The 19,073-nt window shown below is 38.7% G+C and overlaps 1 protein-coding gene across 1 annotated transcript; it reads right to left on the reverse strand.

Annotated features, from left to right (window-relative positions):
- LOC104742312 lies at positions 36-18,819 on the reverse strand. Its single transcript, XM_010463305.1, has 41 exons — positions 18,728-18,819; positions 18,507-18,641; positions 18,304-18,372; positions 17,348-17,830; positions 16,939-17,259; positions 16,602-16,733; positions 16,378-16,491; positions 16,074-16,258; positions 15,668-15,776; positions 15,440-15,583; positions 14,876-15,151; positions 14,109-14,780; positions 13,627-13,833; positions 13,202-13,305; positions 12,592-12,887; positions 12,367-12,451; positions 11,247-11,948; positions 10,829-11,147; positions 10,450-10,608; positions 10,206-10,369; positions 9,917-10,097; positions 9,570-9,839; positions 9,270-9,476; positions 8,931-8,985; positions 8,571-8,701; positions 7,534-8,472; positions 7,384-7,460; positions 6,552-6,990; positions 6,331-6,417; positions 5,772-5,927; positions 5,513-5,697; positions 4,657-5,196; positions 4,191-4,368; positions 3,958-4,100; positions 3,739-3,865; positions 3,082-3,303; positions 2,485-2,841; positions 1,320-1,478; positions 911-1,198; positions 555-761; positions 36-287 (listed from the first exon to the last, which is right to left on the reverse strand). Exons 2-40 carry the CDS (start codon positions 18,570-18,572, stop codon positions 621-623), a joined length of 9,489 nt encoding a protein of 3,162 aa, XP_010461607.1. The 5' UTR covers positions 18,573-18,641; positions 18,728-18,819; the 3' UTR covers positions 36-287; positions 555-620.

Raw genomic sequence — 19,073 nt, forward strand, 5'->3', positions numbered from 1 at the left:
AGTATAATAGTCATGCATTGGTTGGCATCCAAAACTAGATTATTTGGGAAATCTATGTAAAAAAATAAATAAAATTATATAAGGTAAGCCCCGTATACATCTGATGTGATATACGAGTCTAGTGTTGGACAAGTCTGTACAGTACCAGCACAGATTTGCAGACGTTTATCATATATACACACTTAAATATTTTCTACGATATGATTACCAAAATCCTACACCAGAAAAATTTGAACAAAATGAATTGTCCTTTTTCCGCCAAATCTGTGTGTTTTCATCTCGCCCACCTGAGAACAAAAGCATGTCCATTAGATATCAGCGCAAATGCGGACATTCGAAAGCAAACGCTAGATGCTAAACCATGAAACTAGAGCTTGTACCAAAACAATAACTAATATTTGTGTTTTTGTTATGGTCAGAGAATGCAAAACACCAACGAGCCATTAAACGTTAACCAGTTGCGTTTATATACAAATTGCAGTTGGTTATAAGCTAAAAGAAATAAAGAAACAAAGCATTGTTCAAGCAAATGGAGAAGAGGAAAACGTCTTTACCGGGGAGGCCAGAAGGGGAGATTGGAAGGTGAGAGAGCTCAAAGATTCTGACAGCTTCTACAAGCTTTAACTTGAGCTTGAAGAAGGGCTTGTGCCAAAAGTTGAAGATGGTGTAACTGAAGCTGGCATTTGTTGAGATGCCCCTTCAGCCCAAGAACTCTCAGACATTGGGGAATATGGCCTTGTAACTTTGTTTTTCACCATTCCCTAAAACGAATACAATAATTAAAACATAATCTTAATTTGGTTCCTTCTTTGGCATTATCTTTTCTGTCGCTGTAATATCACTTATAACATGTCAATTGCTAAAAGGAATGGCGTTATCGTAGTTAAAAGTGAAAAAAAGCTCTTCTCACCTTTAAAGCATCCTCCCCGTACAAGTTAATGGCTTGATCGATGGCTGAGTAAACCTCAAAGGCCTGCTTGGTGTTGGGGCTGCACTTTACAACACGGACTTGTTCCTTCGAATCATATGGCTTTGCTTTCAGATAAAGAATAAGCCGCGAGGGTGGAGAGTTAGGTTGGTCTTTTTTCCCGTCAGTCAGCTCCATGGTTCCCAGATCATTCCATAGAATGTCCCACTGTATAGAACACGCATCTTTGGCCGGGATAAATTTCCTTTGGCCCATTATGTTGGAGGGTTGCTAGAAATATTAAAAGTTCGCAACTGTCAAAGAGTATTTCTTGGATAGATACAGAAGACAAACACTATACCAATTAAACCTTATGCGTATATAGAGAGCAAGGAGGTATTGTCTAACTCACTTGTAGCAATATCACTCTTCTATGTGTGATCATCAGAACTTTTCCTTTTGGTAGAATGAAATGACTTTCATAGGCATCTGTTAGTGCAAACTTCCCACGTACTTTAAACAGATCAACCTGCCCCAGGAATGATCCAGATTCTGCCAACTGCAATATGACCTGCAAACACAAAATATTAGAGAATTGAATTTGCCAAAGAATAATCAGTTACAAACCAATATATTATCAGCACCGATATATCCATTCCTCATCAGCTAACTGAAAGAGAAACGACTAGTGCAAGTAATACATGTTTAAACAGATTTATGAGTAAGACTTGTACCTGTCCCTGTGCTCTGTATTCATTGTAAGGACGAAGTAAGCTATCAGCACCAACAGCTCTTGGAAGTCTCCGGCGAAGCAGTTGTTCATCTGAAGTTATGGCAGCCGCTATCTTCATCCTCATGGCATTTGCACCTTCGGTGGTCTTTGACAGAAGATCCAGAACTCCGCTCACAGGTTGGGCAGCAGCACCAATGATTCCTTTCCCAAAACCAGAGACAAAGCCTTCGACACCTGAAGACTTTGCACCTTCAAGAGGCTTCGTCAATATGCCTGTGACTCCTCTAAACAGGCCTTTCGCAAGAGCTCCACCTCCTTCTCTGATAATATCGCCAAAGTCCTCAACACCTTTGTTCTCCTACCCAATGTGAAAAAGAAACACATGAGCGTGTAAATGGAGCAAATGTAACGCAGGAAAAAACTGTGGCAAGCCCATACTTTCGTTTAGTATCAGAAGCCATGAAAACATTTGAGTGTTAAGAGTATATTTTTCTACATTTTAGGTGAACCGATGGAAGGAAACTTGTCTTGTTTATGTTGTATCAACAGGAAACAGCAACACACACAAGGAGAAAAAAACAAAGCCAGGAAGAAACCTGTCTCTGTCGACTTTGGATGAATTTTTTATCCATTGATAATGCAGCTATGCCCTGACTCATATGTCCAAGTGCGCTGCTTGCATTGCCAAGAATATCAACACCTGAAAGCAACTGAAGAGGCTGGCCAAGGAGATCTTTCTTTACGTTCCTAATAGCATTATTGATCATAGTACTTTGGCGCATGGATATGTTCTCATTAAANCAAGTAATACATGTTTAAACAGATTTATGAGTAAGACTTGTACCTGTCCCTGTGCTCTGTATTCATTGTAAGGACGAAGTAAGCTATCAGCACCAACAGCTCTTGGAAGTCTCCGACGAAGCAGTTGTTCATCTGAAGTTATGGCAGCTGCTATCTTCATCCTCATGGCATTTGCACCTTCGGTGGTCTTTGACAGAAGATCCAGAACTCCGCTCACAGGTTGGGCAGCAGCACCAATGATTCCTTTCCCAAAACCAGAGACAAAGCCTTCGACACCTGAAGACTTTGCACCTTCAAGAGGCTTCGTCAATATGCCTGTGACTCCTCTAAACAGGCCCTTCGCAAGAGCTCCACCTCCTTCTCTGATAATATCGCCAAAGTCCTCAACGCCTTTGTTCTCCTACCAAATGTGAAAAAGAAACATATGAGCGTGTAAATGGAGCAAATGTAACGTAGGAAAGAAAAACTGTGGCAAGCCCATACTTTCGTTTAGTATCAGAAGCCATGAAAACATTTGAGTGTTAAGAGGATATTTTTCTAATTTTAGGTGAACCAATGGAAGGAAACTTGTCTTGTTTATGTTGTATCAACAGGAAACAGCAACATGCACAAGGAGAAAAAAACAAAGCCAGGAAGAAACCTGTCTCTGTCGACTTTGTATGAATTTTTTATCCATTGATAATGCAGCTATCCCCTGACTCATATGTCCAAGTGCGCTGCTTGCATTGCCAAGAATATCAACACCTGAAAGCAACTGAAGAGGCTGGCCAAGGAGATCTTTCTTTACGTTCCTAATAGCATTATTGATCATAGTACTTTGGCGCATGGATATGTTCTCATTAAATCTCTCACTTATGCGTACCTGTTTGAGGATCATAAGATAATTAGAAAAAGAAAACTATATGAACATTCAGCTAGGCTGGAATGAAAGTGTAGCAAGTAGTACAACTACAATTACTGACATTACTGACATTTCAAATTCTAAAAACTACCACACCTGCCGACTATAATTGGTGATCCTACCAAGTAAAAATTGATGGACATAAACCAATTACTGAATGTTGGCCAAATGGTGCATAATGATGGTATTTTATTTTCCCTTTAGCTACAAGAAACTTGTAGTTATCCAGAGAGGTGTAGGTGTTGGGGAAAAAAAACCCTGAACTAACCTCTATCAACCTATGTATTAGTAGGCCAATTTTAGTTAATTGGTATCTTAATAGGCTATTCGTGTGCAACACAAAAATCCTTATTGCTGGTTAGTTTTCCCACAAATGAATTACTCTGGAACACTTACTGGCATGTTTTCTGTATTCCCAAGAGCAGTCATCAGGGATGACCAAAATCCAAGCACTCCCCTTGGCCTTTGACTGGGGGACATGGCCATGGATACTTTAAATTTAACTTCGGAGATGTTAAGAACTCTGCATATTGGATGGTGTAACTAAAGGTAAGTCTTGTGAATGAAATATTCATCCCGTAAACAGCATATATATAAAGAAAACCCTTTACATACCCGATTTGAATGAATGGATCAACTGATACAGCCGTCGACTTTGAATCGGATAGTCTACTCAAGTTGGCTTGCTGGATCATCTCATGAATGCGCCAGATAATAGGTTCATGAATGTTTACCAGAAAGGCAGTATTTTCACGTCCCTATTACAAAGAGACATAACAATGTGAACAAAAATTTAAAATGCAATAGAAGAATTGTTTAGGTTGAAAACGGAAACTGTATAAACTTACTTGGAAACCTATATACGGGTAGGCACAGAGATCGAGACCAGCATTTGATTGCGAAGTAACAGAAAACTTCAGAATGTAATCAGCTTTGTCTCCAGTTCTCTGTGGTCTGAACAGAACTGGCATTGGAGCCAATGGCAATTGGTTATCAACTTGTATTCCTTGCATCCTTAGTTTGAACCTGGAAAACAATTAGCGTTAGCTAAAGCCCAGTGTGCCTTGTTTGTATAACAGCCAACAGACTCTCATAAGCGTGAATGGCAATTCATGATCTTAGCAAATATTTTTCGTTGGAGATCTCAAGCAAATCCTTTTCTGCATCCTAGATATACTAACCCCTGAATGCATAGAGACGGCACCCACATTCATCGAAAATCATTATGGCCATTTCAGAATAGCTGAATTGGTGTCAATGATAGCCCTTACATTTGTAAAATAGAGCTACACCTAAAGAACATGATAAACTCACCTGCTAAGTCCAGAGCCCAAGCCGGTTGAATATGCCACAAAGAGATTTTGCACTGACATGTACAGTATTTCCTCAGGAGCATGATCGACTACAGAGATTCCAAGTTCAGCAAGCTCAACAATCACATGAAACTCAGAATCTTCCGAAGCTAAAAGATGAGACTGCTGAGACTCATTTCCAGATAATTCTGACAGAGATGATGCTGGAAGTCTTCTGCTTATGCTTGAAGTAGGCTCAATTGCTGGCATCCAGTCACTGATCCTGACAATATTCCTTTTGTCCTCCTTTAAAATAGTAACTCGTATGGGTCTGGTAGGTCCATTTTCACTTCGTGGTGGATGATCACCTATCTTATCAATATCGTATTTTTCTGATTTAGAAGGATCGTTTCCATCAACAAGGAGTTCAAATAGATGTCGTCTACCAAGATCTTCCCAATAAAACGAAGCAGCCGCGTTAGGAGGAACAAATTGCCAAGACTCGTTGACACCATCCACTTGGCGATAGCGAATAGGAAGAAACATGGAACGGTTCTCGATCCTAGGAGAGTTGATTCACATTTTAGAGGATACAAAACATAGTCAGATATAGTAGTGAAAAGACAAAATTATACGAGAGTATACACTTTTGGAATCAGCATAAATGAATTCATGCAAGTTTTTCCTCGAATAAGTATATTTACCCAAATGATAACAGTTTTCGGAGGAACACATGTGGCAGCAATTTTATTAATCATAAGTGCAAACATGATCTACCAGTTGAAAAAATTACCATCTACATAAATCCTAGCAAAGACAGTACAGTGACATCAGACAAAAGATATCATCTGTAGATAATTGAAGCATGTATTTTTTACCTGTAAGGGCCAGAGAGAGAGTTCGGTCTGAAAATAACTTCATAACGTGAGTTCTTTGTCCCGCTTCTGACTTGTACTCTTAGCTGCAATTGATCAGTCCCATCTTCTCTTGAAACAGGGACACGCATTATACCTTCGCTAAAGACACTGAATGGCGTGCTCCATCTATATCCCTTCACTCGTAACTACAAATGTACATCCCGTAAGCTTCTTAATCATCACTAAAAAAAGTTACAGAATATAAAGGTATTTCACATACTTTCAGCAACTCAAGCCGGGTGGAAGACTGCCATCCAAAGAGTTTCGGAGGATCAGAAGGATTAATCCATTCTTCTGTCTGACAATCGCACTGCTGAATACAGATGCTCATGCCCACCCTGTTGATGAATAAGGTGTGTGGTTGGAGATGAATAACCTGAAAATATACATATATATATATAGTCATTTAATGTTAAATTCGTCAACTGAGCGTCAGAAAATACCAAGTTTAACTAGATATTCTAACCCAGACAAAAAGCTAAACGCAAGGTTACAAGTAAGCATTGATCTGCCTCTAAATCATCTAGATATAATATAGCACGGGTTTCTAATACATAGCAACGCTATGTATACTTTTCACAGAAACAGGAGAGATTAAGCGGAGGCTAAACAAAGTATTGTATGTCAAGCTAATCCGTAGAGGACTCCACAGACAAATAGCATAGATTAACACCAACAAGAACACTATGCAAGAGCACACATTTGATCTCAGACAGTTAATATACATAAATGTGATAGAACAATAAGAAAATTGAAATCTCACGACAGTGATATCTAACCTTTGTTCTGTCAGATGTCATATTTAATACTGCTGAGAGCATGTAGTATGAGGCGTCTTTGCAGAATGCCTTTACATCTATGCGTTCCTGGAATAGAAGTTGTGGTTAATTAATGAGAGATTAGGAGGGAAATCTTTCATATACAAATGAGTCCGAAATTGTTTAAGAAATAAAACACAGCCATTAGTTTTAAGTAAATCATTTCTGCTTTCGCTAGTCACCTTCTTCTCAAGCTCAAGAAGAGAAATTCCAGGACTGTAAATATCAGAATCCCGAGCTGCAATAGCAATACCAACTCGCGGGGAAACATAAGAATCCTTCTGAGACGGAAACAGCACAACGCCACTCCGGCCAGCAGATTCTTGCGGAGAAAGCATGCTAGGCATTGGACTAGTATCCTCAATAACCTCAAGCACTCGGACATTTTTCTTCTGTTGTCTCCTCTCCATCGAAAAAACTGGATTTTTCTTAAAAGATTTGGAAGCCCTAGACAGACAGGGAGAGCCAGCTTCCACATTTTCTGAAGGTTCAATCTCCACTACTCTATAGCCTAGAGGAAGATACGAATCATTTGTAATCCAGTATGGGACAAAGAACCTTATAGTCTTTGGTGCAGCCCCTGTTTCTCCCACATCACGTTCGATACTTACACGCAATCTCCTGAAACTCCAAAAAAAGAGTTTACAAACAATATTAAATTCATGGAATATGGTATTAGGTTATGTAAAAGAAAGAAAATCTTCATTTGTTAATTCTCAACACACTAGGTTCCATCAACAATAAGATCCAACTACAGACAAGATTTTCCTAGGATACTGCTTAGCTGAAAAGAGATACAAAACGAAATATAATTACTGCAACCAATGAATATTTTTTTATCGGCCCATCCATGGTCAGAGTCATAACCTTAACCCCATTTTTTAACAAGCATTTATTCAACATAACAATAAATATGTATATAATCACACATCTGGGGTAATAAGTAAACATAAAGGACTAACAATTTCAAAATATGAGAGCTGAAAAAAGAAAAGAGTTAAAAGAGTTACAAACCTTTTGCTCTGTTGATGGACGAACCAAAAGGATGACACGCTGTCACTTGAAGATAGATCTAAAACAGGAATAGGATCCTACAAGAGAAAAATTAATCTCAGTGATGTTCACATGTGTGCGTAGTTTCTACTATAGAATATTATGGCCAACCTTTTCCAAAGCCCAACCACCATGGACAGCTAACGTAAGATACACAGGTCTCTGAATATCTGCCGAATATACGTGAGCACTCTTCCTTGATGATACTACACCATGTTGTCTCTCAAGATAGGTGCCTTCTTTTGTCTTTTCCCACACTGTGAATTTGACTGGACAAGGAAGTCTATTTTCTAGCTTCAAAGGAGAACATATAGAAATTTTCCAATCATATACAGGTGTATTGAGGTCTGTATGAAGAACTGACGCATCTGCTCCTACACTGAGCCATAATGGTTTACTCCCAGTAGAAGGCTGGCAGCAGAAAAGCATATCCTTCTTCTCAAGTTGGTTTAATTTCAAAGAAAATGCAGATGCCCTGCTGCTTTGCTTGACAGTATTCTGCCGAGTAAGCAACCCTTGATCAACAAATGGTTGATCTTTTCCACAACCAGAACTCACCGCGATGCACGAACCCCATGCATAAGAATGATGAGGGTTCTCAGCCGTTGGTCGGACATGCAGGCACTGTTCATTATCCTTTGATAAACATCCCCATGGTAAAACATATGAAGATCTTGCAGCAATCAATGCATTATGATTGCTTGCTCCCGAAGAGACATTCTGATCAGAAGATATGGATATCTCTAAATTGACATCTGAATCATTTACAACTGTAGCTAAACATCTGAATGTTGCGTGCTTTCTTCCATTTCTCATAGAAACCTCCATTGCAATAAAATCATTTTGTAGGGATTTCGGAGCAATACCAAGCGGAAGCAGCGAGCGAACGCTATGCCATGAGTCATCAGGGCGAACTCCAATCCAGAAACCAGTGTCTCCGTCAACAAAATCCTTACTTTCTATATTTCTTAGTGTGTTGGGTATTGTAGTCTTCTCAAAGTAAGATGTTGAGATAAGCAAGCACCCATTGTCATGTTTATCTTCAGCATTCTTTATTTCATGAATCAAATAGCAAAAATTAAGAATACATGTTATAAAAGCTTGAGATTTATGTAAACACACCCTAGAATAAATGAAAAACAACTAACCTTTCTCTGAAGCGTATAGGAACTTATATTCTCTGCATCACTTGAATGATGTAGCATCCTTACTGAAGCTATCTTTCTAAGCGTACTCTCCCCATGTCCAACAGGAAACGAAAGCGACCCGACGACCTCCCCTGCATTATCAACAGCTAACTATCAACACTTGTACAATCTCGACTATTGAACTCTTGAACTCATGTCCAGTTATATTTTATTCATCTATCTGGTGTGGACAATCAGACAATCCAAGGGCACGAAAAATAAACAATGCAAATTCAGTCTCAAAAAGAAAAAAACCACACACACGTAGAGGATAGTTGAACAGGTCAAAGAAAAAAGATCTAAGAAATAATAGGATGGAACCTTTTCCAGCTTTCGCAGCAAGGTTTGTCACCTCAACCTCCAACCTGGCCAATCCCTATAACAATCAAATGAAAAAACAGCTAGTCATGTAAGATAAATTCCAAAATCATGACAACTGTTTCCAGTTTAAAAAGGAATATTGTAGACAGACATACCAATCTAACTTGTACCACTAACCATCTAAATCAGAATGAATACTGGGAGAGTAACTAGGCTTGATAAACGATTCAAATTCAATGCTAATTCTAGGCTTAATCGCTTATGTACACCGCATATTTGAAGGAATAGAGAATATGAACAAAGTAAGCATAATAATATTAACTGGTCCTTATGTACTACCTTCCTAGGAATTTCAAAAATAAAAAGTTCATTCCACTTGGAAGTGCACTCCATCAAGTCGTTGACAATTGTAGTTGAAGGCTTCACGCACTTTGTCCTAGCACTTTGAGGAAAAAGTTTTTGTGGTTCTGCACCCTGACTATCAACAACGAGGCGTAGGGTGCAAAAGAAATTGTGACTATTACCATCATCAATGATATGTAAACCCTGCAAAACAAAGGAAGTGCCATCTTAACCATACAAATTTCTAACAGGCCACTGTAAATATTTCAAATGATGTTAAAATACTTGTATAGAAACCTTAGCCTCAAGAATCTGTACAGTCATGTAATTGCGTGCTTCTCTAGAACTGTCTGCAACATTTAACCTATTGGAGAACCTTGGCGGTGGAACCCAGACAGAAGTGTTTTCGTCGTGACACAATTTTACAACTACATCTGAGTTCTCCTCCAACTTTTTCAGATATATGTCACGGCCGAGTTTATTCTCTACCACAATGGTCTGAAAATCATCTTCGTCAAGAGCTGAAAAAGCTGAAAGAACCCCACTCTCACGAGAGACGGCGGATTCCTGTACCACGGGAGATTAGTAAGTAAGAAATTATGTAAACTTATACTTACACAAAAATAGAATAAAGAATACTTCACTTCTTTCATTTTGGCCGCTCTTTCTTCAAGTTCTAATTGCCTTCTCCAGGACACAACAGCATCGCCAAGAGTTTCAAGGTTTGCAGCACTAACATTTATGTTCAAAATGTTAGTAGCAGCAATTCGCAGTCGTTTTCCTGGCTTTGATGATTGGTTCAAAGCAGTATCATATGTTTCCAACCTACAAAGTGAAAGTGAGCAATCAACATATTATTCCAAATACTATAATTAAATGCAGTTTTATTCCCAGTTAAGTCACATCATAAAAAAAACAAATAACTGTGTTTACTTGAATATTCCATCAAATGGCTCTATAAGCGGCTCCCATGCTTCCAACTGCGGGTTAAATGTTGAAGCAGCGATTGATGAAATGAGTACTGCATTCATGGCCTCAGGACGACCATGAGTTGCTAGTTTGATATTGGTGACAGTTGTGTCAAAGAGAGGAGTCATCTGGAAGAATTCAGAATAGGATCAAGATGTAAACACTGAATTCCAAAAAGTTGGCTAATAACTTTGACCATATAACATACCATTCCATGTAAACCATCTAGAAGTGTCATGGAGAAGCATCTCAGCTTAATTTCTGCATTTACATTATCCTGTGTCTTCGGCTTCACCGATTCTCCAACAGCGAAAGCCAACCGACTTGGAGGCCTTTTAAGATCAGCACGCGCAAGAAAAGTGCATGCCTACACAAGGTATCAGCCGTTATCAGTATAGAAAAAGATTCAGGGGTTCCTGTTATAGTCGAACACGAGGGAAAAATCCTTTATACTGACACTGAGAATTTCACTATGTGGGTAGTTAGAGCTAAATAAAAATGGATGGTAGCAATTTCACGGTTAAATTTTAAAGGGGAGCCTTCAAAGAAAAGAGACACAGCATCCTAAATTAAATGGGTCGGCCAACCTGATTGTCAACTTTCCAAATGCTCCAGCATTGAGAAGACTTTGAACTTGAAGATCTCGTGACAGAGGCTTCATATATGTTGGCCTGGTTAACAAGATCAATCCGTGGACAACAAAACGAATCCACACGTGGTGCCTCATCAAATTTAGAGAGAACACATCCTAGAGAAACATAACCAGGAGGTGCAACAGGAAACCAGCAAAAAACTTCATCAAAACCTTTCCCCACAATATGTGCGACTTTAGTGAACTGCACAGGTTTGGCAGCAATCTCAGAGTCATCTGCTTTGAAGAGTATACCAAGTGCAGGTGGCTCCAATCTAAGAGAAGGACTCAAAAGGTTACAACATTTGTATAACAAAACAGTCCTTTCACAGTAGCCAATATAGAGACTAAGTAAAGGTTATATATTTACTAACCCTTCAGTTATGCTATCACCCAATATTGCAAATCCAGGACGTGGTACAGGCCTCCATATTGAGACAGGTCTACGAAGATCACCACCCTTGTCCCACCAGATTCTCTCAAAGTTAGGCGTTGAAACATGATAACTAGTTGCCTTAGAAATTGACCTGAGAATGTCCCATCCTGATGAACTTCCAGTCGGATCGCTTGTTTGCTCGCTCTGAGATCCACTTGTCGATGGTTGGTCAGATAATGGAGATGTCTTCGACTGAAGGGGATTCCAAAGAAGACAATGACTGAGGCCAGGGCTATATTTTCTAGAAGGTTCTGCAGTTGAAGTGTGAGCATAGAATGATCCAAGAACATTATCAGCACGCCACATGCTGAATCCAGACTCAAATAATGAACTGGAGGGCACAGTGTATATGCACTCAGAGAAACTGCTGGAAGATACAAGGTCAGACCTCAGACAATAAACAATGTGATCAGCTGGTGGCTCACTTCCTAAATTTGCAACACAACCCATAGCAGTGTATCCTGCAGGAGCTACAGGCATCCAGAGGGAACACTCATTGCTATCACGGGAATGTGGAACATTAGCCCCTTCTAAACCTTGAATAACAGAGAACAGGCCAATACAATTAAACCCAATTGGCTTCCTCACACGCCCGTATGTATTACTTACTGCCATTACAGCTTGTGTAGGAGGAATTGCCCTGTAAGGAAAATTTTAAGGGAATTAATGATATAATGTAGATTAACTTCCAGAAGAAGCAAACATATGTACACTGGACCAAACTCTTGTTCAACAGTTGTAAGCACTGGCACCAACATGTTACACCCAACTACCCGTTAACCAAACAACTCCAATATAATAAGAGCTTGCTTATTTTTGATACGGAAATGGTTTCATATGAATTTAATAGACATAGCTCAATGCTATTTATAAGTCTGAATAAATAGTCATTATAAAACATAACGTTTTTCTAACCTTCAAAATTTACTTTTTGTGAATAGTAGACGAGAAAAAAGGACTATAACCATAGTTAGCTTTGTTGTAGGGATAAAAATATTGATGAAAAGATACATCACAACGAGATATACATGTAACCAGATGAGCCACTAATATATTACCTTGACGTCACACAGTCTCCCAATATGACATAGTTTGAAGGAGCCTGCGGTCTCCAAATTGTGAGGTTGTTCCTCGGTCCATTTTCTGCTTATCATCCCCAAAACGAAATAATCAAAAATGCAAATATCTGATACACTTGCTAAAAAAGATGGACAATGTGGTTAGACCAAAAAATCAAACAGCTTTAAGGTTAAACCATGCCACATAACTTACTGATGCCATACCTTTCGGTGAAACCCAAATCCTGTGGAAGTTGGTGCATGAAGCTAAAGGAATAGCATTTCCAGATTGTAAAGCCCCAGTTACTTGGCTCTGCAGGTTCAGTAGGAGAGAAAGAGCACTCAAAGAAAGGTGCATGTATATGTCAGTGGAGGTTAAGGACATATTTGTTTTCTCTTTGACAGAAGTGTATCCCCCGGAGATATCAACTGGATCAAGAATGATAAGACCAGAACCAGTTTCAACCACCAGGTTCTTCAGCAAAGCTCGAACCCAGATGTCATTTTCTTTTGAGGCATACCTGTTGAAGGAAGAGCAAGATTACATCCAACAACATAACAGTAAAATTAAGATCCACTTCTGCAATTAGTTAAGAAAACAGTTTGCTTTCAATTCATGAGCAGGATGTAGTGGAGGTCAGATTGGGGTTACTCTAGTAGTAGAATCATTTCCTTATACAGTCATAGAGATAGTAATCAAGCAATCACATTAGTGTCTGCGGAGATAATGGGTTGTTCCACTAAGCCTTAACAGCCTACCTAGAACGTTCATGTCTGACAAAATGTTGACAGACTTAAATCACTGATACTATGGTTTAGAGAACGCTGCACTTACATAAAATTAAAATCCAATTTAACTCGCAAAAGCTTTTCTACAGCAGTGGAGTCATCCAGAGATGATTTTGTACCATCAAAGAAGGTGAACTCAGGAGAAACAACCTGCACAAAAACAAGCTATAAATTTAACAAATACAGCAAGACAAGAATTTCTGGTTTCATTAATCAGATAGCCTGGTATCCAGAATTTGTGGTAGATTCTGGAGAAGGTTGAGTAAGTGACCTCTATGTAACAAATGTTATGAGTCAAAAGAGAAAAAGAAAGAAGCGGAACAATGATTAAAAACATAAGTTAACAAGTAAAGAGAGGAACCATGTATCATTTTTAACTTTCCATTAAACAAAGAGACAAAAAACCACTATAAAGTGCACTCAAAACTTAAATAAACCAGTGAGTAAAACAAAATCTCCAAGTAAACATACCTGAGCTTCAAAGGTATAACTCTGACCAGACTTCGAATCATATTGACAAGCGTCTGAAACATCTGATGATTTGTGCACATGGCTAAGCACATTCTCAGGATTTGATGAGGCGTTTTCTAACATTGAGATGTCAACACCATCTTCCGGAGAAAATAAACAGCTACTATCGTTACTCAAGTAAATGCACTTGCTCAGAAGCGGTCCATTCTGCCACATAGAAGGAAAATTTAGAAAATAAACAGTTAGCATAAATCACGAATTCTAGAAAAAGGCGAGTGTAGAGCAATGATTAGAAAAAGAAAGTTCTTTCTCTAATTTTAGAAAAAGGCGAGTGTAGAGCAATGATTATAACAAGAAAGTTCCTTTCTCCTCTTCACGCTATAAGCGCTTGGAAAATGTACAGAAATTTACTCTAAGCATGCCAAATGAATATGTCAATTATGTAATTTACTTTTAAGCTGATTAAAAGAGAAGAGCCCAACCTTAATTTTCACATTGATGAACCGCAACTTCTTTCCATGTCCAACGATTATGATGGGTTCTAATCTTCCTATGTTTAAATTCTTCTCTCCTTGCTCACTCAAAGATATTACCTTTCCGCATCCGTCATAAGTATACTCATCAATGCCTAATGAGTCTGCTACTAACTGTCTACAAGGAGACAAGTACACAACATCTTCCGTTTGTTTATAGAGAGGCTCAGAGAGAATTATGCCACGACTTCGGGTGATTGGATCATTTGTTGGATCTAATGTTTCGTCTCTTCCTGTTATTGCACGCAAAGCTGGAACAAAAAATTCACCAACCGCAAGAAGGAAGTCAGGAACAGCTAGGATACGAGGTTGTTGAACCCGCAAAACACATGACTGAGAGGATGCTCGCCATCTATAATCCATCAGCAACATTGTTGAACATGGTGCGTCAAAATCAAGATCAGCCCTAGAGTTGACTCGCTTAAAGCTTCCCTTATTCAGAGAAAAGGGAAAAGATCCAGAGGAAGCTTGCTTGGAAGCATCGACTGATGAGCCGAGCATCAATCGCATTTCAGGCTTCGTGTTAGGACGGATATCAAGAACAGAAACTTTAGGAACTGACACATACAAGTCTGTCTCAGATAGTGACGTCATCCTGTAGGATACCCATAATCCTTCAAGCTGTGAATGACAGATTGGTATCTTAGATATGTGATATAGTTCCTAGAGGACAATATGTACAAGGATATAGAGGAATCAGGTTCAGAAGCACGTACCGCAACATGAGCTAATGGTGACTCTTCATTAACACTATTACGTAACTCGAGAAGAGCATAATTGATATCAACAGCCAGTATGGTAACTGTACGTGACATTATCATCTGACTATTCAAGTTAACTTTGTCAGCCAGTAGACGCATTTTAGCTTTGGGACCAGAACTGCTGCCACGGAAATCTGGAGGTAGCTTTGGCTCCTCAAACAAATTCATGGTTGTGCAACTTACAATAATATCATATTCTTTGTCAGATATCACAGCATGCAAGAAATCAATCTGCACAGAATATATTGAGAAAATAATTTAATATAAATAATTTACAATTCCAAGTTCAAGCTTCCCTGGAAGACAATGATTAATATAAAATTGTGTTTATTCCATCTTTGGTCTCAGATAGTAAGGCAATCCTTATAAGATAAGAAGGTTTGTAAGTATGGTCATCCATAGTCTAGCAATACAAGAGGCAAAAACAGCAAACAAACTTACTTTGTTCAAAGTCTAGGTTCTTGACACCCAAAGCAAATATAAGTACGTCAAAAATATAGCGAATAAGTAAATTCGTACCTTAACCTCAACTGAAACTGTTGGGACTTTTTTAAAAACATCTCTTAGGCTGCGCCGGACAAAGATGTCCAGTCCCTGGCCTTCACGTATCATTGGTTTACCAATTGAACCATTTATGCCTACTGACATATTTAGTCCAAGAATCTTTACAAAAAAACAATAGAAACAATCAGCAGGCTAGAGTGTTCATCCCGCACGTCAAAATACAAGTGTTCCATATATATGTACCTTCGCATGAAGAACATCTACACGTACAGCACTTGGGTCTTTCTCCGGACACCCATGCCAACTTATATCATTTGATACCTCCAGCTGACCAAGGTCAAGTTGAATGTAACTGCAGGAAATGGAAGTGTGTTGAGATTTTACCAAGATTGAGAGAAAAGGTTAAGTAAACCTTGTGGAGGTTCAGCAAAAATAGTAACATGTTGCAGACCTCATGCAAAAATAGTCAAGTTGAATGTACCTTCTGGAGGTTAAGTAATCTATTTTGATGGCAACCTTCTAGCAATAATGATATAGCTAGAAGGTGTCAAAAGCACTAGAGAGCCATGAAAACTTAAGTATCATCCTAAACTTAATAAGTATTTGTTAGCATAGCACATATTAGGAATTACCACAAAATATTACTTACTCTTTGCTAAGAGATTCTCTAGGGACAACAATTATTGGAGTGTCTAATGAAAGGTCCAGTTTCAGCGCAGTAGCACCATCCATTTCATCTTTCTGGATGAGCCACTCAAATCCTCCAACTTTGTCAACAAGTTTAATGACTTCTTCAGTATGAGGAGTGGCAAGTCCCATGAAGTACGCTGTGACCTGAAAACCATTTCATTGGGTAGTTCCACAATAAAATGATGTCCAAAAAGAGCATTTGTATAAACTTCGTTTCCATTATAAATCAATTCGGTAAGAGGAAGATTTAGTGATCATGATACCTCTTGAACAAATCTGTAGAGGAATACAATACGAACAGCCGACAGTTTACCAGATAAGCTATAATCATATCCTTCATAGTCGTCATCTCCAGCACTGTAGGAACTGAATTTGAACTGCAGAGTAGAACAAGACTAAGCAAATGGACAACCACATCCAACAAGAACAAACATTATCACAGAAACAGGAATAAAACCGTCAATATTTTATAAATTCTATTCAATACCTTGATGAGAGACTCAACACCAGGATCACGTATGTCACAGAGCCAACTCCAACAGTTTCCAGAGTCCAACGACTTGTCACAGAGTTTGAAATTTCCCAGAGTCCCTTCTATTGAAAGAGAGCTCGGGTGAACCTTGAAAAATTAAACAAATTTAGCCAAAACTAGATACTAAAACTGATTCTCTATGATTAAACATTTAAACTACAATTAACTTTTTACAAAAGTGCCATGAACAAATTTGGTTTTGTTTAACTACTGGATAGGGCAAAGATTAAGAGAAAAGTAAAAAACAAAACCAAATACATCAAATAAGATGCCTTAGGTCAATATATCTTACCTTAATGTCCAACACAAATCGTTCCTGCACAAACATCGCAAGCTGAGAACCATCCTCCTTGTTAAGAAACACAGTCACATTATCAACATTCATGTTCAGGTAAAACACAACACGTTCCTTGCCATATCCAAGTAAGCCTTCAATGCGTCCACTTTCATCATTTGTTTCTTTCTCACTATCAGATTTCTCAGATGCCGAATTGTTGGCGTCTTTAGCATTTTCAATGTATGATGCCGTGCTCAAGTCAAATCCAAAACCAATTAGAGCAACTAAAGTTGGTCTGCTACAAAAGAACTCCAGTTTTGACATGCGAATGCTCATCTGGAATTAATTTCAAACAGAACTTAATAAAGCTGATAAGAAATATTTGCCGCACTAAGATGTCCTCCCATGGTCTTAAATTACATACCTGTGTGTCGATTCCATTATAATCGTGGGAACTGGAGCTCCTCGTCAAGAAAACAACTGATACAAAATCAGAAAATTCCCCACCCTGCACCTCATAGAAGACCTCATCGCAAAGAACTTTTCCCTGAGTTGTATCTTTTTCATGAACTATTCCTTCAGCATCCTCAAGTCCCACATGTTCATCGGAGTCCATCATCATGCTGCATTGAATCATATCCATATCCGGAGTACCTGGTTCTGTAGGAGACAGAAACTCTGGCAAAGCATCAGTGTAGGCATCTTCATCATCTGCATGTCCTACAGGCATCTCCTTGTCAAAAGAATCCCATGTTTCTAATGATTCTTGAATGTCTTCGTTCTTCAGAACAGAGTACGCCAAATACTGAGCACTTCCTGACTGCTGCTGCTGAAGTTCATCTTTGATTTTCAGAGAGTGCAACTTTGTCCTAACAGTTAAACCACTCTCGGAACTTATCACGTGCACCTGCAAAGCAAACACAATTCTACATCTATTAAACTAGTCTTTTGTATAAAGTTTACACAAGGAAATGAAAACAGCTTAGAAAAAATAACAAGGCATATCAGGAAGGGGAACCCTCTAAGTTGACGAAAGGCAAACATCCAAGCAAAGGAAAACTTGAAAGATGAGGCTCCTAAGATATCAAAATGATTTAGAAATCAATCCGCTGAGAAATTTATCATTAACTAATCCTTAGTCAACAATACTGTGGCTCTATTGGTAGTTTCCATCTCATCATCAACAGCTTAGGCAAGATTAATGAAATTATATAATTTTAACCAAAATCCTAATATCATGAGGTTATATTGTCTAAGTTTCACACACCCAGCAGGCCTTGTCCTTTTCCCCTTCTCTCCTTAGCACCCACGGCCCAAAACACACGCATATAACTCACTACCTCAAAACTTAATGAAATGAAATGTCCAACAAACACAAACCTTTCCTCCGGAAGCAAGAACCTTAAGAAGCAGAACCTCTTCAACCTGCTCATCACATTCATCTTTTATCTGCGGGATATATAGGATTTATAAAGTCAAAGTAAAAAACAAGGAGTTGCTTTCACAGAACCTATGAAAGTTCCTAATCAATAAGGCATGGCATGCAAATAGCCTGCATATTAAGATATGTAGAAACAGCTAACCTTTCCATACAAGTACAACTTCGTCTCAACCAAAGCACCAGTAATAACTAGATCAGCAGCTTTCATATTCCTGGTCTGAGGTTCATGGAAGTCACCATCACTCGTTTGACCAAGTACATCCCCCGACAGAGGTGCCTACAAAAGGAAAAGATATTAACCAAAGAGAACCAATGCATTAAGAAAACCTAGAGAAAAGAAGAGATGAGATTTTATAGACATACAGAAGCTTGATAGGTGGCTTGGACCAGTCCTCTCAGCCAAGCTGCCTTCTCCTCCCCCTGAAATTCTATGATCCAAGTGCTAGAAGATTCCAGGGCCTGAATAATGCATAAGATTTATCAGATAAACAGAAGGTTGTAAAGCAATATATGCGAGCTGGCTTTTTCTCCAGTATAACATCCAAACAACTTCAATAGAAGTATGATCCAGAGAATCATAGCACTATCATTCATATTATTGTTCAGGTAGACAGTCGTTCCAAGATTTAGCAAGCATAACCAATTTACCAAGAGAGTATATTTTATTCCCTGGACAACTTACATATTTTTCAGTTCTATTATGAATCCA

Source organism: Camelina sativa, chromosome 14 (assembly GCF_000633955.1).
Source record: "Camelina sativa cultivar DH55 chromosome 14, Cs, whole genome shotgun sequence".
Taxonomy (NCBI): domain Eukaryota; kingdom Viridiplantae; phylum Streptophyta; class Magnoliopsida; order Brassicales; family Brassicaceae; genus Camelina; species Camelina sativa.

Bases quoted from the DNA above. Each gene is read 5' to 3' on its own strand.
- LOC104742312 (XM_010463305.1), bottom strand. From the start codon at position 18,572: ATGAAAGCTGCTGATCTAGTTATTACTGGTGCTTTGGTTGAGACGAAG. The intron at 17,260-17,347 runs GTATGTAATTTA...AATTAATTCCAG, and splicing joins ATAATGGAATCGACACACAG to ATGAGCATTCGCATGTCAAA. The intron at 10,609-10,828 runs GTTGGCCGACCC...TACCTTGTGTAG, and splicing joins TTTGGAAAGTTGACAATCAG to GCATGCACTTTTCTTGCGCG.